This window comes from Crocodylus porosus, unplaced genomic scaffold, assembly GCF_001723895.1.
Source record: "Crocodylus porosus isolate Cpor-Errol unplaced genomic scaffold, CroPor_comp1, whole genome shotgun sequence".
In the NCBI taxonomy this organism is placed as follows: Eukaryota; Metazoa; Chordata; order Crocodylia; family Crocodylidae; genus Crocodylus; species Crocodylus porosus.
In genome coordinates, this window is record NW_017728949.1 from 42,750,801 (window position 1) to 42,773,040 (window position 22,240).

At 38.4% G+C, this 22,240-nt stretch overlaps 1 protein-coding gene and 1 long non-coding RNA gene across 2 annotated transcripts in view; one reads left to right on the forward strand and one right to left on the reverse strand.

Annotated features, from left to right (window-relative positions):
* The window catches only part of METAP1D (methionyl aminopeptidase type 1D, mitochondrial), a 73,858-nt gene that overhangs the window by 31,835 nt on the left and 19,783 nt on the right, over positions 1–22,240 (reverse strand). Inside the window, exons 2-3 of the mRNA XM_019553536.1 lie at positions 4,030–4,199; positions 1,346–1,495 (exon numbers count right to left, since the gene is read on the reverse strand). Coding sequence (XP_019409081.1) covers positions 1,346–1,495; positions 4,030–4,199 — 320 coding nt within the window. The remainder of the gene's footprint in view (positions 1–1,345; positions 1,496–4,029; positions 4,200–22,240) is intronic.
* Positions 9,791–21,011, forward strand: LOC109323066. Its single transcript, XR_002104534.1, has 2 exons — positions 9,791–10,060; positions 19,015–21,011. It is a non-coding gene; the product is annotated as an uncharacterized LOC109323066 (long non-coding RNA).

Here is a 22,240-nt window from a genome sequence, read left to right on the forward strand (position 1 = left end):
TAGGGAAAACAACAACAAAGGGCAATAGTAAAAAGGTGTTGTCACGTATAAGCCACATAATTTTTGAGTTAAGTCCCTGATCCTGAAAAAAAACTTATAAATGTGCTCATCTTACACGTGTAGTTGTATTGAAGTCAGTGGGACAATTCTAAGTAGGAAGTTAAATGTACACAAGCATTTGCCAGATCAAGGTCTAAATCGCTTTCGTCATTCATTGCATCATTCCCTGAATTGCACCTATGGGAAGCTGTGTTGATGGTTGAAAAGAAAATGGGCAGTATGTGGATGCTGATCAAATGTATAAGGTCTCTTAGTACAAAACTAAGAGCAGTGATTATCTAAATATATTATGCTAATATTAACATTGCAATAAGAAAATTAGTATGAGTAAAAGTAATGAAAGAATAAAGTGTGGTGTGTATGTAACACTGTAGAATAAAGTGATACAACAATAATATATTTAAGGAATCATATAATCTTGTATTTAAAGACTTTATAGTAATGTTCATGCAAAAGAGGCAGAGCTAAGGATATACAATTTTGTCACTTTCTGATTGTTTAATACTATTTGTGCAATTTTAATCTTTTTAAATATATATGATATCTCTACATACTCTACATTCCTTTTCCCACACCTATGATAGGCTCACTTACTACTGAATGTATTTCATCGTACTGTGTGTAAAGCAAGATGTATTATGTACTTCTCTGTCCCCAAAGACTTTGAGGAAGTTCCCCAAACCATATTTTTATGTGGGAGGTACACCACAAAGCATTCTGTAGAAACATTATTGAAAACCAAGAAATTTAATTATCGTTGCACTTTGGCAAGGTGCCTAGAATTTGGCAGCTGCACTTTTAAACAGCGGTTCTGGAGCTCATGATCTGTCTGATCACATGGCAAAAAAAGAAGGAGCAGTTGAACCGCTGGCAAGGGAAGGAACAGTCCAGTCCCTGAGGCTCACAGAAATGTAGAGCAGGAAAGCAGTAAGTGTGAAGAATAGGATTTACTGTGTAACAAAATAACAAAGAGTCCCATGGACCTTATGACAAACTCATGCAATTTAGGAGGTCAGAATCGAGACCTAAATTTTGGATTACACATAAATACCTAGTAACTGTTAACATGTTACACAGATCCAAGTGACAGAAATGATAAGCAGAATTGTTTTGTATTTAAAAAAATAAGGTTATGAAGTTAATAATCAAACATTCCAAAGTTAATAAAATGCTTTTTATTTAGAATTCTTAAAAAAAGTCAGATGAGCATTAAAAGTAAAAAGAAACCAACAGAAATCTAAGTGTAGAAGCACTGCTTTGTGATAGGTCTTCATGAAACTGTTACCTTTAAACTTTTTCCAGCCAGAAGTAGGATATGACGGGCCAATTGACAAACTTGCCGAAGCCCTTGAATCTGATCTTCAGTCTTAATTTCTATGTAGTCTCCCCAGTCTGGTATAATGCCTGTCGTCACATAGTCTGGCCTCTTTATGTTCTTAGAGAGAAAGGATTGAAAATGAAGATCAGAAAACTGAGCATGACAATGGGATCATTTTCTCAGATACTGCCTCCTGCTTCATAGCAGTTTGCCCTTTCTGTCATAGTATCGACCTTCCTAAGCTATCAGGGCAAACCCTCAAGGCTGCCTCAGTATTTCTTCCACTGGCCTTTTGAACTTAACATTGCCTATGACTATTGACCGGGATAGTCTGTTAACCTTACAGTATTGAAATCCAAGATAATGCAGTAGCCTTTCAGTACAAATAGTTCTAAGAATTACAACCGTCAGAGGAGGACTTAAAAGTTCATTATATTCTTCTTTAAACAAAGACAAATTTTATACAGAAGTCAACTAAACACTTTCTAAATGTATGAATAGGGCTAGGAATAGGAATGACTGAATGCTTAGTCCTTAGGCAAACAAAACCCCTACTAACTTCAGAAAAAAAATGTCTGATTAAGACAAAGTGTTTGACCATAGGGTTATTTCTATCTATTAACCTTCTTCATATGTATTATGCCTCTCACACATTTTTCTAACACTATTCAACCACATCCTAATTCAATGTCTTCCCAAAGGAAGCTATGAATAAACACCTGAATTTTATTAAAAAGTCTCATGCCTCATATACATGCAAAATCCTCTTTCATATTTTTTCTTAAACCTACATAAATAACAATAGCATCTTATACATACACGCAAGCACACATCATCCTCTTCAGGCCTACAACATTGTTGGCTAAGCTATACACAGGAATCCCTTCACCCACCACTAGTGGCCAGATCCTGACTTACACATGTCATCAGGAGAGTTTCGCCGCTGACTTCAGTGGACAGAAGATATGCCAATGGAGATGAATAAAGCGGCTGTTTAAACAGTACACAGCAAAGACTACAACAAATTTTAGAGTAGGAAGAGGAGATGAATGGTGTATCCAATTAACTCTGTAGGGGGACTTTCAATAGGGAGACTAGTTATCCAAGTGGTATTTAGTTACTTCTGTTCTTACAGAAAGTGTCATAGGATGTTTAATGACCTCAAGTTATCAGGACTTCAAATGGTACCTCAGGAGAACAGCATCCACTTAGAGGGAAAATATCTCACCAGTGAATTCCCAACTCCATACCCTGAAGCAGTCTAAATTTTCCCTTGGAGGATAAGTCCAATAACTGCCTGTTTCAAAATGGCTGCCCAAGATGACACCATGATGACATACTTGTAGATATTTATGTAATTTATGTACACATTTTCTGACCCTTTTCTTTCTGCTATAAATATCTGAAAAATAATGTCTTTGTAATATAAATATTACTTTATAGAAAGACATACTTCTGTTCCCCAATTTTTATAATGATCTATATCTATCACCAGATAATGATATATCTATATATATAGAAATACAGATTCTTGTAATATCTCTCACTATTTAGATCTTAACTGAATAATTTGTACATCCTGTAATTTTGCAAACAGTTGAAAAATAGACAGGTAAAGTTGTCTGAGTATTGTAACCTGGGAAGATAATTTTTGTAACATGACAATCTATTTCTTTGTATTTATTCTGAAAGAAACATAAAGATATAGGAATAAGCTTATAAATACAACATCCATTTTTTAAATCTTTGAACATATAAATGGCTTGATCCTATATTTTTTGTGTACTCAAAGCTTCCATAATGCCTCAGGTTTAAGAATTCTGTATTAACTGTCTTTAGCCCATACTTCTCAAATTAATCTTTTTTTTCCCCCTGCCACTGTTGGACAGCATACATATCTTATATTTTGTGTCAGGTAACTACAGTCTGGTAAAAAGAAACACTTATACACATCACTAGAAATATCCTTCATATTATTTTCATTAAAGGAAGGATACTAAATAGGCTGCATAATGCAATTAAGGCAATATAGGGGAAATTATGACAAAAACATTTGTTAGACTTCCCTAAAATAGGTTGCATCAGCTTCAAAAGTTGATCAAAAATAAAAATATATGTATTTATAAGAAAAAGTGTTTAATCAGTAACATCAAAGGTTAGCTCCTAACTTACATAGCAGGCTACCTGGCTGACATTTCAATGTATGCTTTTATCTAAGTCTGAAATCACCAAATCACAAAGTGCAAGAAGATGCAAACATATTTAAACTTGATGTATTAGAAATTTACATTGTAAAGGCCTCAGATGAGCATGTGTAATTCATGATTATTTCAGCTCGAATGATCTGTACAGATGCAAATAGAGCACAGGGACCTACAAGCATTAAATGTTTTCAGATTATCACAATATTTCATATTTATGTTACTGTAACTTAAGGAATTCCATGTTTAAACTCCCTAATGACTGGACACGCCACTCTGCTTAGCGTAGCTGAAAACTTCTCACACCTTGTTCCTTTTTCAAATTCCAAAACAAGTAACAAGACCATGATTCAAAACTCCCAGCTCTTAGAGAATGAATATACTTGATAGTTCACACGCTCAAACTTTATATTGACTGGGAAAAGGATCAGTTAATAGAAATTACAGTACCTTAGGAACTGGCTGAGCTGGAGACACTGTAGCTGGCCAAACTATACTGTAACTAGTATTTCTTTGTCCCAGGAAAAAGAAATATCTTCTTTGTTGACTGCCTGACTGTTTGTGTAAGTAGATACGATTGCTTAGTGAAGAGAAACCTCTATGGCAGCCAGCTGCAAAACCTTTAGACAGATATGTAAAAAAAGATTTTTTATCATTACCATATTATCAAGTGGTATCTGTACCAAAGGAAAAGCAGTAGATATAAGAGAAAAGTAGCTTTTTAAGAGCAGCAAGATTCAGTTCACCAAGGTAATTATTTCTTTGTTAACACATGATATTTGTTGTCTAACTGTAGTTCTATATAAATCTTATGCAATAAAAAACTATGTTAACATTTATAAGCAATAAAAACAAAAATTCATATCAAAGCCTTGTAAAATGCTAAATCTATTTTGCTCTAATGTATAAAACAGTTGCTTGTCCAAATCCCCAGTGCATCAAGACTAGAATTAACCTTGTAATTGGGCCCTCTTCTCAATTACTTGAATTGCTGAAGTTTGGACAGGCCAATGCTTGGGGCAACACTAAACAAAGGACAATATCCAGAAATCAGGAAAGAGAGGAGGATGTACAGAGGGCATATCAAACAATTTTTTAATTCATGTTTTGGTTGAACTGGTTGTAGGTTCAGATAGGGCACAGTGAACTGTTTTCTGATCATAAACATCAAGATACAAAGAGTAGGGCCCATATTTTTAACTTCCTCACTTTCTGTGGAATAAGCTGAGAGAAACATTTCTAGCCTTGGCTGAAAGCAACAGAAGAGGTTAACACTCATCAATGAGCTAGCACATTATATAAATCAGATTCTCATCTAATAAGGAAATGTTGGATACATAGCCCTTCAATTGCATCAGGTTGATATTCATTACTGTGGGTTAGTCGCTCTGCAATGAGACATTTTGTAGGAATATATGAGTATGCAAGCATACGTGTCAAAAAAGCGCAAATAACATACCACCAAATGAAGTCCCAAAGAAAAACTAATAGTTTTCAAATAATTGTCTATGCATCATAACTAACCAACAGTCAGATTCAGTTCACCTTGACCTGAATTACAAATTCAAAAACAAAACTAGAATTCAATTTGGAAGCATGACGAAATGTATAGCACGTAATAGATTAACTTGTCTCAAAGAGTGTCACACACATACAAAGCATCATGGGTAGATGCATATATAAATACTAGCAACATTTATGTGGCAGATAAGTAATGAGAATAATTACTCTTCAATAAAAAGGTTTTTTGTTTGTTTTGTGTTTGTTTGAAATCAGAGCTGGAAAAATCATCCAGTTCAACTCCTAGCCAATTAGCATTTTCCTACTGTACATTTTCTGTTGCCTTATCCAGTATAGTTTTAAATGACCCAGTGAAAAATAATTGGGATTTCTCACTCATTCCTTCCACATTATAGATTCTTGTAATTTTGTTCTATCTATTTTGCCTGGATGTACCCACTGTTGCTGGTGCATGGAAATTTCACTTTGCGCTTACATGTACCTTCTAGAGCAGTGGTTCCCAACCTTTTTTTACTATGACCCGCTGCTGGGAGAGGAGTGCAGTGGTGGTGGCCCAGGAGTTCCTGGCACACGGCGTGGCTCATCCTTTGTGTGCAGCGCTGCTAGCATTGCCCCCATGACCCTCATTTGGGTCGTGACCTGAGGTTGGAAACCACTGGTCTAGAGGTAGGTTTTTGACAGTGGTCCATGGTACCCATGAAGTACAGGAGTAGTGAGCTATCCTTTTAGAAACCCAACAATGCAGAACAAAGGGAATTACTCAGTAAGCTCTGCCACAGAAGGGCTCATAATGATTCTTCTTCATTTTGACAAATGCCAAAGTTAATGAAAACTGGTCAAATTTTTACAGCGCCTGAGGAGTGTAGGAGCCTTGCTCGTTACTAGCAGGCTTCTACTTCCTGTTTGGATCTCCCACAGGTATACAGGCCAGGGTGAAGCAATGAAGTAGGGTTGGGGACTTGGGTTCAAATAAGGTTCTCACAGGAAAGGCAGGGAAATAAGTAAAAGTGGAGAATACAGAGGCAGAAGAGCTTTGCGGTTATCAGAGGGTAGGTTGTATCACAAACTGGGTTCACTGTGTTTACTTTTTTTGCTTCTTATGTTATTAACTGGGTATCTCAGGCCTCAAGAATGGCACCTGTGAGTGAAAAACCTGCTGTTTAGTTTCTTTTATATTGTCTGCTGGTCTAAACTGCTCAAGTTTACAAAGAAAGATCACCAAAAACATTCTGTAGACTCGCTAGCCCAAATCACCTGAGATCCCATTGGCACTAAACCCAGTATCTGCACAAGCAGCAAGTTACAGGTCATCAGAAGAAACAGACACAAGTAAACTAGCATGAACATACTATGGTCCTTTTACAATCCTGAAGAGGTGTCTAGCCTTTGTTACAAGTACAGGATATTTCTCTGCAGCCTTACATAGGCGTAATAAATACATTTAAAATCCACATTCATTCATGCGGTCAACTAGAGTCCACCCAGATACCAGTATGTAACTGTGTATTTCAAATGCTTTCCATGATGAATGGCATGCTGCCAATGCACCTGTCCTGCCACATAAAAGTTTAATTGGGGAAAAAAAGATGCAAGTGTGCTTGTCAATTATTTGACAAAAGCACTCTAAATGTTCCAAATACACACTCAGAAGTACATTAAGTTAATTTATATTCATGGGTGCACTCCTATCAACTATCCCAAATTCAAAAGGGATACCTCTTTATTTAGAGTGAGATTTTTACCTCTATCCCACAAAAGACATGCTAGAAGTGTTGTCACAAGATAACAGGATAATAAGGTACTGTACTCTGTTGTTATTCCACTAACTATTCATTACAAACCAAAAAAAAAAAAAATCTACTGCTTGCACAGGTGAAATGCATAAACCAAATAAATAGTCTTACAGCATAATATGAATCCTAAAATAAATTAATAGAAAATACAAACATAGAATAATGAAACCTTTATTTAAGGAATAATAATATAACATCAAAAAACATTTTCTTCTGAGGTAAAAAACAGAAAAGCAGTAGGATCTCATGCAAGCCATTTGTTTAGGAGCAAAAATCTAGTCACTATCCACATACCAGCCTTGCAAAGAAACGCTTTAATGTGTCTGCAACTACTCTTAATTTTTAAGCTCCAATATTCACAGCTAATTTGATATACCAACATCATCAATCACAAGAGACAGGAACAACTGGCTGTAGTCCACGTCTTGCTCAAATACTCCCCCCCAGCCTTTTACACCCACATGCACTGTTGTCAGTGTTTGATTTACTTCTGTTCTTCTGCCGCTGACAGCCCATCCTCTTCGTTAAGATGTTTTGAAACACAAATGTGTATTAATAGATGTAAAATATTTTATAAATGCAGTGTTTATATTTCCAGTGAAAATTATAAACATGAGCGAGAGCAGAGTTAGCAGTAGCTTTGTAATATTGAGCTCATCATAGCAAGGGTGTAATGCTGACCATTTAGTTTCTTTTTCCCTCCCAGACATTAAATCTATGTCACTTACCATGGATAATAGAATATTTACTATCAGCTGCAATAATGAGAATTACTTCCAGTGTTACAAAAATCACATCAGCACATAGTTTATGCTGAGCCTAGGAAATTATAGACAACTGCTTCTTTGACTCCAAAGTAAATCATACTGTGTACTCTGTGTACATGCATCTTTTCTGGAGCTGTTGGATTCTTTGGGATTTCTTCTGTATTTTAATTTATAGTAAAAATTTAAACAAAACTGTGAGTTTTATGATTTATTACACTAAATTATTTTATGGGATTATCTTTTATTTTAACTGATTTGGTCCAAAGGGTTGAATACAGAACTCAAATATGATGATGGGTAGGAAACATTTTAAGTGACTCATTTGCAGTACAATGTGCCCCACATTTATTAGACTTTTACTCCAGGTCTGTTCTAATTGTTATCTGTTCATGCACGCTATAGTATATAATGAAATGCTCCCATTTCACCCACTGAGTAGTAAGTTTTTTATGTGTACGTCTATTAATAACCCCTAGTGAAGTTGATTTTAGTAATTAAATGTGATATTTCTTCTGGTCAGGAAGTATTTTTAAGGGAGGGGCTGGGGACAAAAAACCCCAAACAATTGGCTGCTTTTAAATTGTTCCTTATTTGATAGCTACAACAGTAAATACTCCAGATTTTCAGTGATGGGACTCTATTAACACCAAAACTAAGTGTATATTTTTCAACATACCAGTAATTTAGATGCTGGTACTTTCAGATGTCATCACACAGTTAGAATATGTTTAGTTCAGATTCCAAATGCATCAGTTAAGCAGAAAATTCAATGCAAGAAATTTCAGTGTGGTTCTACTCTACAATAATTAGAAGCATATACTTAAAAAGATTCAGACTGTAAAATACACATATTTTAGAATTATATTGTACAACTATATTTACAATTATATTATACAACTATAATAATGATCAACAGACCACAAAAGCAAGCTGGTAAATATATTTATGGACTATCAGGATTAGCATCCAATCAATTTAACAAATATATGCAATTAATTCCTAGTGAAACGAATTGTGTACAACAGAAAATATTTAGCAGTCACCAATATCTAAACCCAGCATTTTGCTAATGTGTTTTTAAATATTGTGCCGTACTTGTTAATCTGAACTGAAAACTGAGTTTGGTGATTTGCTTGAAAAATACACAGTTGAGGGTAAAAAATAGGGAACATTTTTAATTTTTAAATTGGTCTGTCAGATAATATTAATCTTGTTTTATCAAATGTTAATGTTAATCTTTTTTATTAATCTTGATCATGTTAATTCTGTGTCAGTTTTGATTTTGAAGGCATCATAGGAATAAAGTTTGAAATGACTGATCTAAAAAGGACTTTGGGTAATACCATATGAACACTAACCAAGATAATTACAGTTGAAGTACACAACTTTTTACTGATCATTACAAAATACAATTTTTCTTCAATGTCACAATCTAAAATATTGAAACTTTGGTGTAGCAGAACTGTAAGGAGCATAAGCTACAGTACTGAATAATGTTTATTAAACATTGATTTTGTAATGCCCCTGTTACAGAGGTGCACATGTGCTTAAAAAGTAAAACATGAAAGATTAAAGGTTCTTTCCAATTCAGCCTAACCTGTACAACAGAAGAGCAGCTCACATTTCACAAGCAATAACCTGTGTATTTGCTAAAGAAAAGAACAACACAGGGGAATGCCTCAGGCAGAAGTTAAAACTGATTGGACAAAGTAAAAGGACAAGAGTCCTTGAAATTAAACAAAAGCAAATTCATTCTGTTGACAGATGTTGATTACATCAAAGCAATAAAGGAACTTTTTTTGCAACTAATACCTCTGTATTATCTGTACATTAGGGATATAGCATATCTTAATCAACATAATCTAACATGTAATAATTTTTAAATTTGGTAAAAGTATATTGTAATGAGGTCTTAACGACAGGCTTCTTTAAACAACAGTGTATTCACATGGTCATGTCTGCATACCCGTGCTGGTCACGCCATCATCAGCCCCTTACTTCCAGGGGTTAACTGTTCTGGCAGCCAAATAAAATACAGAGAGAGCCGTGTAATTATGGAGACAGTCAAAGGGCAGACTCTATTTTGAAATCTATTTGCACAGACAAGGTCTTCCAATTTAGCTTACAGGAAACAAGCTGGTAAAGGGAGTCTCCTTTTCTCCAGATGCTTTCCACACTTTTTTCCACATCAGGAAATCATGGATATGGACACCATACACCACTGTTTCCTGGATTACAGACCTATATGTCACTACAAGAAGAAGAGCCAATCCATATAAGAAGCTTGTGAGAAATCTCCTCTAATTGACCATATTAAGGAAAAGCAAACCATATAAAGACTACTGAAATTGTTAATTTATCTGCAGTCCTAAACAAGACTCAGCCGCAGCTGGCACACAGGTACTGACAAAAAATAGTAGTAATGCATGATTTAAAAAAGAAATCTGTGTTTTAAATAATATGCCTGGGGAAATGTAACAGCCATCAGCAGAGATATGACTTTGGTTACAATTAACAAAACCTTGGTACAAATCTCTTCAATCCCATACTTATATCTGCATTGAACACTGCAAAATACCACATTTCTAAAAACATGATGTTTTATTTAATAATTGTTTTATTTAATAATTGAAATTAAATAGAAATTGATTACATGAGTTGGTCACTTAAAACTGGAAGGAGTAGTTTTCCTGTTGTCATTATTCACATAAGTATATTAGACCCACAGAAGTTAAATCCTGTCCCCATCAAAGTCAATGGCAAAACTCCCATCAATTTCAATTGTGCAGAATCATGCCAAAAATCTTGGCATCTTTGGAACTCCTCAAAGACAGGAAGCCAGTCAGTTTTGTTCTTTGGTACCCAATCCTGTTCCCAAACAGTTCAATATTTTGCATTTGACTTCCTTGGGGCAGGAGTAAGCTGCTTGCTTGTAGCATGCTCACAAAAAATGTTTATAATGATGGGTGAAGCTGTAAACAATTTATATCAAAATCCTTGTGATTTGCACGTTTTCTGTGATAATCCAGTTCCTGCAATTGGTCCTTCAGCCTAAGCCCACAGCTAATAAAATGTCTGTTCTACAAGTAGGTAAACTGGGAAATGGAGAGAAATCAGAACCTCTTCTATGTACAGGAAGGATGACAGCCTGAGGGTACTCTAGCCCAATAATAACAACATTCAAGTAATAGTGCCCAGGTCATGACAAGCCCTGACCCTCCCCATAGCTCTTTCAGGAAGTTGGCTTGGTGCCACCTTTTATCAATAGCAATTGTTAGTGTGCAATTTTAACCACAAATAAAGAGAAAACGGGGAAAAATGAATTTTACATCCTTAAGAAAATCCTCAAAACTTCAACCAATGAGTCTCTGAGTAGCTTTGAACCAAAACAGACAGTAAGATATGTTAATTTATGGCTTTACTGGGCAGAATTTTGGTGTAGTTGGGGAGCATATTGCCGTTTCATTGTAGGATTTTAGAAATACAAAAACATAATGTGAGTATAACTATGTCTCAGTGTTACAGCCCTGGCTCATTCATTCATTCACACACCAAAGGAATTTCATTGTCTATTAATTGAAGTGTGACTAAATTTCATAAGCTTCTATTTTTAAAAGCAGAATTCTCAGCATTTTTACAATAAACCTAAAGGAGTTCTCTGACAAGATATTTAACCTTTGCTGTTGGAAAAACCAGGATTTTTACTGCTGTACATTTGAATTAGGTTCTAAAACAACAATAAATGTGATTGTATGCAAAAATGTTTTTTTCTACTACATTTTCTTTCTTTAATATAATAACATAAACCAAGAACAAAAGGCAAACATTGTTTAGCAGCAAAAATGAAATAAGTCAGATCCAAAAACCTGGAAAAGGCAATATTAAGAGTTTCACACACCGTTAATACCAAGGGAATATAGGCCCCAAATCGGCACAAGACATCTGGCAAATTTCAACTTTTCTAAGCAGCAAGATAAACATTCCTATTAACTTCTCTCCTGTTAGAACATAGAAAATAAATTACTTCATTCTTAAATGCACAAACTTGAACAAGAAGCACAGATCATCTCAGGCTTGTAAATTTAAAAACATCCTAAAATTATTTGCATCCCAAGTATTTAATACATTATTAGAGTTTGGTCCAGCTTGAAAGAATGGTTAATACATTAATTACTTGATTTTCTTAGGGAATCAATCATTGTAGTTATTCATTTTAAACAAAACAACACACAAAAATAGCAACTGGTCCCCTTTAAAAAATAAACTATTCAAACAGTCACGATGCCCATGATGCAGATTTTCCTTGTTAACACACACACACATACCCACAGCTGAAATATTTTCCTGAATCCTACAGTGATAAAATACTTTTAGATACCATATGAAACAACTGTTTTTCAAATGACATTTACATCCTGAGTACCTGATACACTATTAAATGTTATTTACAGTGTGTTAACAAATAAATCCTGCTATAAAATCCTTTTTTCTCCTTGAACTGAATAAATTTATTGCCATACTATCATAAAAATGCTATATATGCAATTCCTTTTAATGGTTAAAACTTTGAAAAAGATTGATAAAATAAGAGCTTAAATTTTTCATAGAAATATGGGTTGTCTTGAAAACTATATCAATATGCTCTATATAATCTAAGATGCAGCAGGAGAGTTGGTAGTTAGTAAGCTTTCCTCCAAACAAATGATTCCACTACAGTAATTCCTCATTATGCTAACACAGTTCCACAGTATTGCAGCTGAATTTCTGAGGAGTTAAAACAAAAGGAAGTTTGAACCAGAAAGAAGAAAAATATCAATTATGTTAACAGTTTCTTTTGAGATAAATCTTTTAATAAAATATCAACAATTTTGCTCTTCTTGGGTAATGCTGTCATCCATTCGCAAGTGTTTCCTGTTCTATGCACAATGCTATTAATTAACTGTATACTTTGTATTATTTTGTTTTACAAGCAACAGCTTAAAGTATTTGAAAGCACAATTTATACATTAGGAGTTTAGTCTCCCACTGAGAGAATATGCAGGCAGCAATCCCTCATCACATATATAGGAAGAATAGCCTTTCTAGGCATCTGTCATTCTACTACCAAGAACTAAAACTACTATAACACCATCAGCTTTTAAACTAGGAGTTTGATTCTGCCCTTCTTACACCATGAAAACTGTCACAGAAGTTAATGAGAGTTTTGCGCGAATTAAGAGTACAAAGTTGGGCCATCATACCCTATAATCTAATCTTCTGTAGATATGAACCAATGTAATATTTGCCAGATGTTGCTACTAAACTATGTTGGTGGGAGTTGCAGAGGCAAGTTCTTACTGTGTTACAAGAAGATGCACAGCATAAAGAGGATGTTCCAGTCAAGGGATCACTAGAAAAATGTATTACAGTATTTCTTTTATACCAGAGAGCTATCAAATTCACCATTATAGTACTGAATGTCTAAGATGCTTGTTCATAAATGTGTGACATTTGGTTCACTGAGTGAATCAAAGCGACAGAATGAAAGACCTCACTTTGATGAGTTTGGTATAAATATTTGGGGTTTGGTTGTGTTTTTTCTTAAATAATGGATTTCACCCTATCTTCTTGCTCAACACAGTCAAAGATATCCTACTTAGCATAAAAGTCCCTGTTTATCAAACAGTGATACAGGAAGAAGTTGTTTACATTTTCAGCACTACCAACATACATCATCTATGACAAAAAAAACAAGCACTCCATAAGAAATGCTCAATCACTGTCAATCATAAATGCTAAAATATACATAAACCAAAGCATGTGGTGTGAACTGTATTAGATTCAAACTGAACACAGAATTACTAACATAACAAACAAAAAAACAAATAATTATAAGTGACTCATAGACCTATTTACACATCTCACAAAACTGTTGGAAAGGTGGGTAACCATAGAAACTTGACAGCCTAAATTCAATATTGTAAAATTTGTATTTATTTAAAAATGCTGGGAAATGATGCCCCTATCTGATGAAACTCATATTTTTTCCAAAAGCTTCAATTCTTACCTTTGTTTCCTAACTACTGCTTAAAATGATTTTCTATCTCAATTACTAATAATTTGCCTTTTAAATTTGATTCTATTCAAGTAAAGATAACAATTTAGTATCATTGTACTATAAAAAACATCAATACATTTTAGTCCTGCAAATTAATATTTCTAACATCTTTCTTTAATGATGAAAAGTAAATAATAAAAAGATACAAAACAAAATACTCTGATTTCAGTGCTTTATTACTAAACGTGTTTTGACATAGACTTTTTCTAAACTGCACACTTGCAAAAAAAAAAAAAAAAAGACCACGCAAATTAACTGTTATAGCTGAAATGCTAATAGTCTTTTCAATTTATAGTTCTTTCTCCCTGACAATTACAATTTGCATGGCTTAATATTTAATACTATGATTAGTACTAATGTCCTATATTTTCCTTTATAATCTAAATGAGTAAAATATTATTTTGTAGTTCACTGGTTCCTGTACTTAAGATGTAATGTTCAGTGTGTATTTCATTATGCAGATGAGCAATGGATGTTGTCTGGCATGATTTAAATGGGTCAATAGTATTTGCCTATTCACATTAATCATTCAGACAGCTAAACGAAAAACACCTTAAAAACTAAACTAGCAAATTTGTTTTTACCACTGACACCTCTGACTAGTCAAGAAGGAAACAATGCACATGAAAACAGAACTGTGGAAGTCAGAAATAAGAGGTTTAGTACGGGCGTTTTTGCTTGGGCAAAACTCCCACTGAAGTTAACAGGACAAATAAACTCTTGATACAAGTGCATGCAACTTTGTTAAGGTCAAGGGAATTGTGGCCACATGCATCAGGTGGATTTTTGCATAAACACGGCTTGTAGAAAAACTCCTATCGAAGCCACTGGAAACAAGATCAGGCCATTTATTAGCAATTGTTCACAGAGTGCATCAAGGTGCAGGCTTAAGCTGCTCAGGGATGATCTGATGGCCACCTATAAGTTTATCAGGGGTGACCACCAGGATCTGGGGGAACGTTTGTTCACCAGAGCACCCCAAGGGATGACGAGCTCGAATGGTCATAAACTACGGCGAGACCATTTCAGGCTGAACATAAAGAAGAATTTCTTTACTGTCTGAGCCTCCAAGGTCTGGAACAGCTTGCCATCGGAGGTGGTTCAAGCACCTACATTGAACACCTTCAAGAGCAAATTGGATGCTTATCTCGCTGGGATCCTATGACTTTCCTGCCCTTTGGGTGGGGGGCTGGACTTGATGATCTTCCAAGGTCCCTTCCAGCCCTAATGTCCATGAAATCTATGAAATCACCCAAGCTAAGGTCAATTTTTATATATGGCATATTTCAAGGAAATAGTAATTTATGAACCAAGTAGTACAGTTATGCAAAGAAGCTCTTCTACAATCTGCTAAGATACAGGTAGGCAACCTTTTCCAGCTGCACCCTGGTTCCGAGACAGGCAGGCAGATGAATGCTAGGACCTAGCTGCCACCACTGCTTGTTTCTGTGGTGCCATGTGGAGAGCACCCATAGCCAGGGCCCCCTGCTGCTGAAGCCCCATGTCTGCAGACCTCATACAATGGCTCTGCAGGCCAGATGCGCCCTATGAACCATAGGTTGCTGACCCCTGTGCTAGTGGAGGGCCAGTAAGTACCACATGGGAGAAATTGAAAGAAAGAAAGATTATGTAGGAAAGACCAATACTCACCTATTCCACCTGCTGTCACTACTCCTCTCTGCCTCTTCCCTTCATCATTCAGCTAGGCCACAGGTAAAGCTCCACACTACCTGGCCATGGCATAAAGCCCCTACTGCGAGAATGCCACTGAAGCCCTCCAGCCCAACAAGCTGGATCTGGCCTGCATGCTGTAGGCTGCCGATACCTGATCTATTCAATGATTACAGAAACAGTTAGCCATATTAGTCTGAAATCAGGCAGAAGGCAATGCAGATGGAATCTCAGAGACCACTGGTTCAAAGAGTCATGAGTTTTCATAGGCAACAACCTATTTTGGTCAGATACTATTTGATGATTGTAGAATTTGCAATATTAAAGCTGCTTTGTGAAGGGCATTGGCAATCTGTTAGTTTTTTTTGATCTTTTGGTGTAAGTCCCAAACCACATCCGTGGCAACTGCTTCCTCCCTCCCCAACTGATGGTTTTTTAAACAAAAATGGATTGTGATAACTATCAATACCCATCTACTCTAGTGGATAAATGCAATACAATCTACTTGTTTTACACCTGAAAAGCACTGAGAAGCTAGTGGGGCTAAGGCACATACAACATCTCCTATCCAGAAGCTTTCCTGGCTTCCATTCCCTTCTGAATGTAATCCAAAGTCTTGATTTTGAACTATGAAGTCCTAAATGATTTTGGCCTTCACTACAAATGAACCCCATGTTGCTTTCATTAACCATTACTACTTCTTCAATGTACGAATTTAGGGATGCACTGATAGATATTTTGGGGGGCAATACCAATAGCCGATTTTTAGTGAGCCATATTGGCCAATACTAATCTGATTGCCAGTGTGTGGCCCGGCAGCTTGGAGCACAGGTTCCAGCTGGTAAGTCCGGTGTGACAGAAGGAGTGGGGGGAGGGAAGGGATGGGGGGGCAGATTGAGGCCCCCATGGTGAAGGAGGGAGTGGGGTTGGAGCTGGGGCAGGAGCTACACAGTCGGGGTAGGACAGGGCATGGGATGGTGGCTCCCACCGCAGCGCACACCCCGGGAGGGCATGGGGGGCATGTGCCCCCAGATCTGTGTGGGGTAAGGGTGTGCTGGGGCCAGGACTGCACCAGGCTCTTCCCAGTGGGGGTGGGTTGGGGCCAGCTGCACTCAGGATGGACGGAGTGGCACTGGAAAGGGGCTACAGCAAATTTTGGGATGGCTGCACCCCCCCCCATAGCCTCACTCCCAGTGCTGCCAACACCCAACCCAAGCACAGCACAGTTTCCGCCAGGAAATGCTCAGTGCCACCCTGGCCCCAGCTCGCAGCATCAGCCCACCCTCGCCCCACACATGTATCCAGGCACACGCCCCCCATGCCCTCCCAGGGTGTGTGCAGTGGCAGCAGCTGCTCCTCCATATCTTCCTGCGTCCCCCAGATGAGCTGTTTGCAACTCTGTCCCACGCCTGCTCCTGCCCCCAGCTCCACTCCCTCCCTCACAGTGTGGCCTCCATCTGTCCCTCCCACTGTCTTTCCCTTCCCCTTCACCCCTTCCACCACAACAGACTTACCAGCCAGACCTGGCTGCTCTTCACCCTGCTGGGCTGCACTCCTGGCTGCCTGCATGCTGCACTGCAAGGGGCATTTATTGGCAACATTATCGGCCACATCAGCTAAAAAAAAGCAGATTGCCGATACTGTCGGTTTTCTTTATAGTGGTGTCAATCTCTTATAGGACCAATGGATTCGTGCACCTCTAATTGAATTGCATATGGTGGTGCTTTTTTCCAGCTCCAGCTCCGGCATCCATTCCATAGATGCCAAAGATTATCCCCTAGTGGCTACAACCAGTTCTCTAACACAGTGGTTCTCAACATTTTTTGTGCCAGGACCCATCTGTAAACATTGATGGCCAGTCCCAACCCAATACCCCTCAAACACACTGCCCTCTGCCCCCAGGCCTCAGCCCACCACTGTGGGGCAGAAGGGGGGGTGTGGCAAAGGGAGGCCCAAACAATCCCCTGCAAGCTGGAACCCTGCCAGCTTGCAAGGGAAAAGTCACAGTTTCCCACATTTTTCTCCTTTAAAGGAGAATCTATTTTTTAAAGGTTGTTGATCCATTTTTAAAGTTTATTCATAACCTATTCATATATTCTTGTGACCCATTTTTGGGTCGTGACCCACAGGTTGAGAAACGCTGCTCTACCAGACCAACTTCCCGTGCAACATGGTTTTCTCAGGGCAGATGTTTAGCTATTGTCTTCATGTAGTTTCCACACCCTTTTATTAGGATGACCACAGGAATGAGAGGGCATTTAGTGTGGATTATAATCCTGACCAAATTTAATGAGATATCACCAGAGTGGAGAGAACCCAAGACCTAAACAGACACGTAAACAGTGTGATGCCTCTATGAGCTCTTCTTTTGAGGGTAAATAGTACACCAAACAGTAGCCAAAGTAACAATCTGAGATTTAGACATGAACCTAAGTTTTTTCCAGGTGTTAGCAGCATTAAAGAGGAATCAGCATAATTCTTTTGTGTGAATTGGACTGTGTTTTATCACCTGCCAGTCCCGGCATTTCTCTTGGGCACAGGTCAGCCAGTAGACACATTATTGTGAACTCTTGTGTTAAGATGGCTGTGGCATATTATTTCTCGATTTACAAAGCATGTTCCTGGAGTTAGCAGCACTGACAATACTTTATCTTATTTTTAAGTGAACAAATCCAGAAGTCAGCAGGGTGCCATAGCTCCTCTAAAACCCTACCAAGTGAAAGACAGCTGACTAATAAAGCAGCTGTTGTTCTAGAAAAATGTACAAGTCACCAATCATGATTTTTCAATTTTGTTTTGTTGAAACTCAAATCATGAGCTCCCAGCACCTGCGCCTGAAGAACAGCCTGCACAGGACAGTTGCACTAGCTGGTAGGGCAGAACCGCTCATACCCAAACTTCCAACCCTTCCAGACGATGCTTCTCTTGATGCACACTTAGCAGTCAGTAACAACCACACAGTGGTTTCTAATTGCATAGTCTTCTTCAAGGTTGGATACAGATCCGCAGGCTCAAGTAAGACCCATGGAAGTTCTTCCTCACTGTAACACTCTTGTGAATATATGCTCAGAACACCTACAGTCCCCAGGCTACCTGCAGCCTTTCTGGAGAAGCGTCATGTGGTGATTGTGGTCACAGGTTCTACTCACAATGCATTTTGCTGGATTGGGTATGTTTTGCTCCTACCCATCTGATTTTAAACCAGACAGAACAGGTATGATATCAGAGGTTCCCTAGGGATTCAACCATATATATCTGTAGGGCCCACTTTCTCCTATTTGAGCAGGATCCAACACCGATAGCAAACCCCTAAGCAGAAATGAATATGATGCTGTCCAGAAAATAAGGGCTAATCCTTGTTGATTGTCTTTCTACAGAGACTATGGCACACCTTCTTTTAAAAGCACAGCTGCCTCTACTGCAATACTGGGTTCTAGCACGTGAATTCAGAATTTAGGTCACAGAACAATGAGTATCCAATTATCACCATATGAACTGCTCAGGAGCATTACCCTTAAGTGTTTCAGGCATTTGTGGAAGGGTGACAGTTAAGGCTTATCTTAACTCTTATTTGCTTTTGTTACAGGCTTGCAGGATCCTAGCAAGTATTCAGAGTTGCAGCACTGCCCACTGGAGATGCAGATGGTCTGTGACCAGCAGCCGGGGACTACAGACAGACCTCAACACTGTTTTTATGTGGTCTGACTGACAGCATTCAGGGTATGCACTAGAACCTGCATTTGCAATGGACAGAAAGTCTGGACAGCCAAGGGGCTTCAAATGATTTGGAGCAGACAGAACTGCTGCTGTTTAGAAAAAGTTCTAGAGACAGATCTATTTTTGTGAACCCTGCTGTTGCATAACAGTGGAGCATGGATAAATCTGAAAAAATGGATGCCACTCCCTGAAATGTTAAGTGAAAGGGAGTAGGATTTTGCAAAAAAATTTCCATTCAAGTATGTACCAAAAGGGCATGTGTTTTATATCCAGCAGCAGTAAGGCATATTTATTCCACTGTGTACATGAGTGTGGGTAACATAACTGGGAGCCAGTCGCAATCTCTATGCCCTTTTGACTTTGCTAAGTGAGAGGGAAGTCCTGTATAGAAAAAAAGTTGAGAACCACTAGAAAATGAGCAGTTCATAGAAGGTCACATTTGATTTTATGTAAGTCCAACATGTAAAACAAAATCATTCCATGTGGGAGGGTTAGCTATAGCTGCCTAGATCTTCCTAGAGAATAGGCTGCATTCATAAAGCACTAGGAATGAGGAAAACATTTATGAGTATCTGGGGTTGGTTAGAAGCTTTGCTTATTCCCCAGCAGAACCTTCTGGCTTTGCCTAACAGTGCAGAGAGATCCAGGATGTCTTAACCCCATTTCCAAACCTGGGTATAGTCTCACACTGGATTTAACACATTCCCTCCCCCCCCACAATTTTTTTAAAACAGACAGAACATCAAAGCTTCTTTAAGTATGGAAGGGCTGGTGGCATAACTGCATAACTGGAGGTGGGAAATCAAACCTAGAAATAGCCCAGGCACAAAGCTTGCCTAATCAGCAAGGCAATGTAGTTAGCCATGTTAGTCTGACATCAAATAGAAGACAGGGCAGTTTTGCCTATTTTATATATAGCACAAACCCAATGCCCCTGGAGCAAGATTACATTTCTACTGACCTTGAAGGCTGTAGCAGTCATGATTTCTGCTACTTGAGTTAATAATTTGGTACTCTCTCCACAATGATCATAACTGCATAATCAGGGCTAAACATATGACTTTAGAGCAGCCCAGAGAGATGAGTACAGCTTATGTAAGCATACCCTGAGCTAGTTTTAAATTAACCGGTTTGGTTCCCAGTCACAGTCTAGACAAAGATGCACAAGCCTTCAGGAAGGACTGCACAAGCCTGCCCACGACCCTGGATGAGGACTGTCATTGAAACTGGTGCTACACTGCTATCAGTACCTGAACTAACCAGATGTACCAAATCTAATTAAATTAGTATGTCTACACAAGCTGCAGTCACACCTCTGGAATACACTTTAAGAAGTGTCTGAAAACCTTGCTTTGGTATAGGCTTTATCAATGTTGCAGACTTGTGACATAAAATCTAAACATCTTTCAGTTTTAATGGTGGCCTGAGCAGCACTGGCAATACTACTGTAATATATTTAAATTGAAAAATCAGTTCAATTAAGTCTCACACTAAATATTTTTGCAACTGTCCAGGTATGAATCATAATGTAGTAGAGTCTATTTAAAGACTGGATACAGAGGCATGAGAACTGGGGTGATGGCTCGCACTCTCAGGCTCACAACTTCCACAAATGATAAAGCCTAACCAGAACCAGACATCTGCCATTTGCAAACTGGCTCCTGCTCATTTCTCAACACACTCTACTCTGGAGCTTTGGATTATCTCTGTGTAAGGACTTTGACAATACGATGCCTGAAAGTGACCATACAAATCCAACTTGTATCGATAAAGGCAAAACGGAACCCTGCATATTGGCAGGTCTCAACTCCCTCAGACACCAAAATGTCAAAAAAATAAGTTAATTCAGTAAATTATTATACAATACCTCTTTTGCCATATATTTTTATTGTGTGGTCTGGAAAATCAACAGATCTGTCCACACTGCAAGAAGAGGTATAAGGGAGCAGTGGGAGTGATCAGAAACATTGTACCAAATCCAGTTTGGAAGTCTGAGCATAACCCTTAACACCTTACTTTTAACCCACTGTAGTGTTAACTACAAAATCTAACTTTTAAAAACTGGTACAGTAAAAACCTTTAAAATATGGCAGTAAATTTCATATTTGAGGCTATCAGCATTTACCTAAAGATAGTAATTACTCAAAATAATGGCAATGGCCATGACATTTCAGTCCAAATTTTTTAGCAGAACTTTTCAAAACTCCAATATTTCTCAAACTAGGATCTCAAATATTCTTGTGTGATGCATGTAAAACACTATGTCCCTGATTATCCCGTTCTTAGGTGGGACCTGCCTCATTCACATCCCCAGAGGCATCAATTCAGAAGCTCAGGGATAATAATGATTTGAAACACCACTACTGGTTGCTGTTTCATTTCTCTGTAAGACAGCAGTGGGACCACAGACCTGCACAATTTACTGTGATCAGCATCTCATTCTCGTGCTGAACTTGAAGGGATCCGCAAGGTACCACTGATCCCTCATTTCCCTGGGTCAAGAACAAACTCAGTGCAAGGAGTTAGTCCCGTGGAGCTTATGGGCACACTGGAGCCCCACCAAGAGTTAGCTACGTAACAAATCAGTCAGACTTTGAGTATTTGTACTGTGTGGGAGGGTGGTTCCGAGGCAGCCACCCCTCCCTGTGTCGAGACCACCTCCCGCTGGCTAAGAGTCTCTCACCTGTGCTTGCACGTGTCCGACTCGCCTGCCACGACTTTGATTGTAATCCGGTTCAGTTTTAGAATGTCCGGCACGTGCCAGTCCAGAAGTGAGACTCCTCCCGTTCACGGGGTCCCGTCGATGAGGGCTCCGCCTCCCCTACACCCTCGCCCGTACCGCCGGGATGCTGACCGCCAATCTGGGCCGGTCACTTGTCAGAATAACGCTCAATTCGTCCGTAAAAGAAATGCAAAGGTCAACACAAAGTTCACAGCCAGGGATTCCCTAGAGCGAGGGGGGACTTGGTCTCTCAGCCGCCTTCCGCAATATTACCCTGTATGCTGGGGTGCTGGCACCCTTTCTCTGGCTCTCTTTGAGCTCTTCAGCCCTCCCCAGGGCTTCCGGAGGCCACTCGGTCCTCCTGATTATGGGC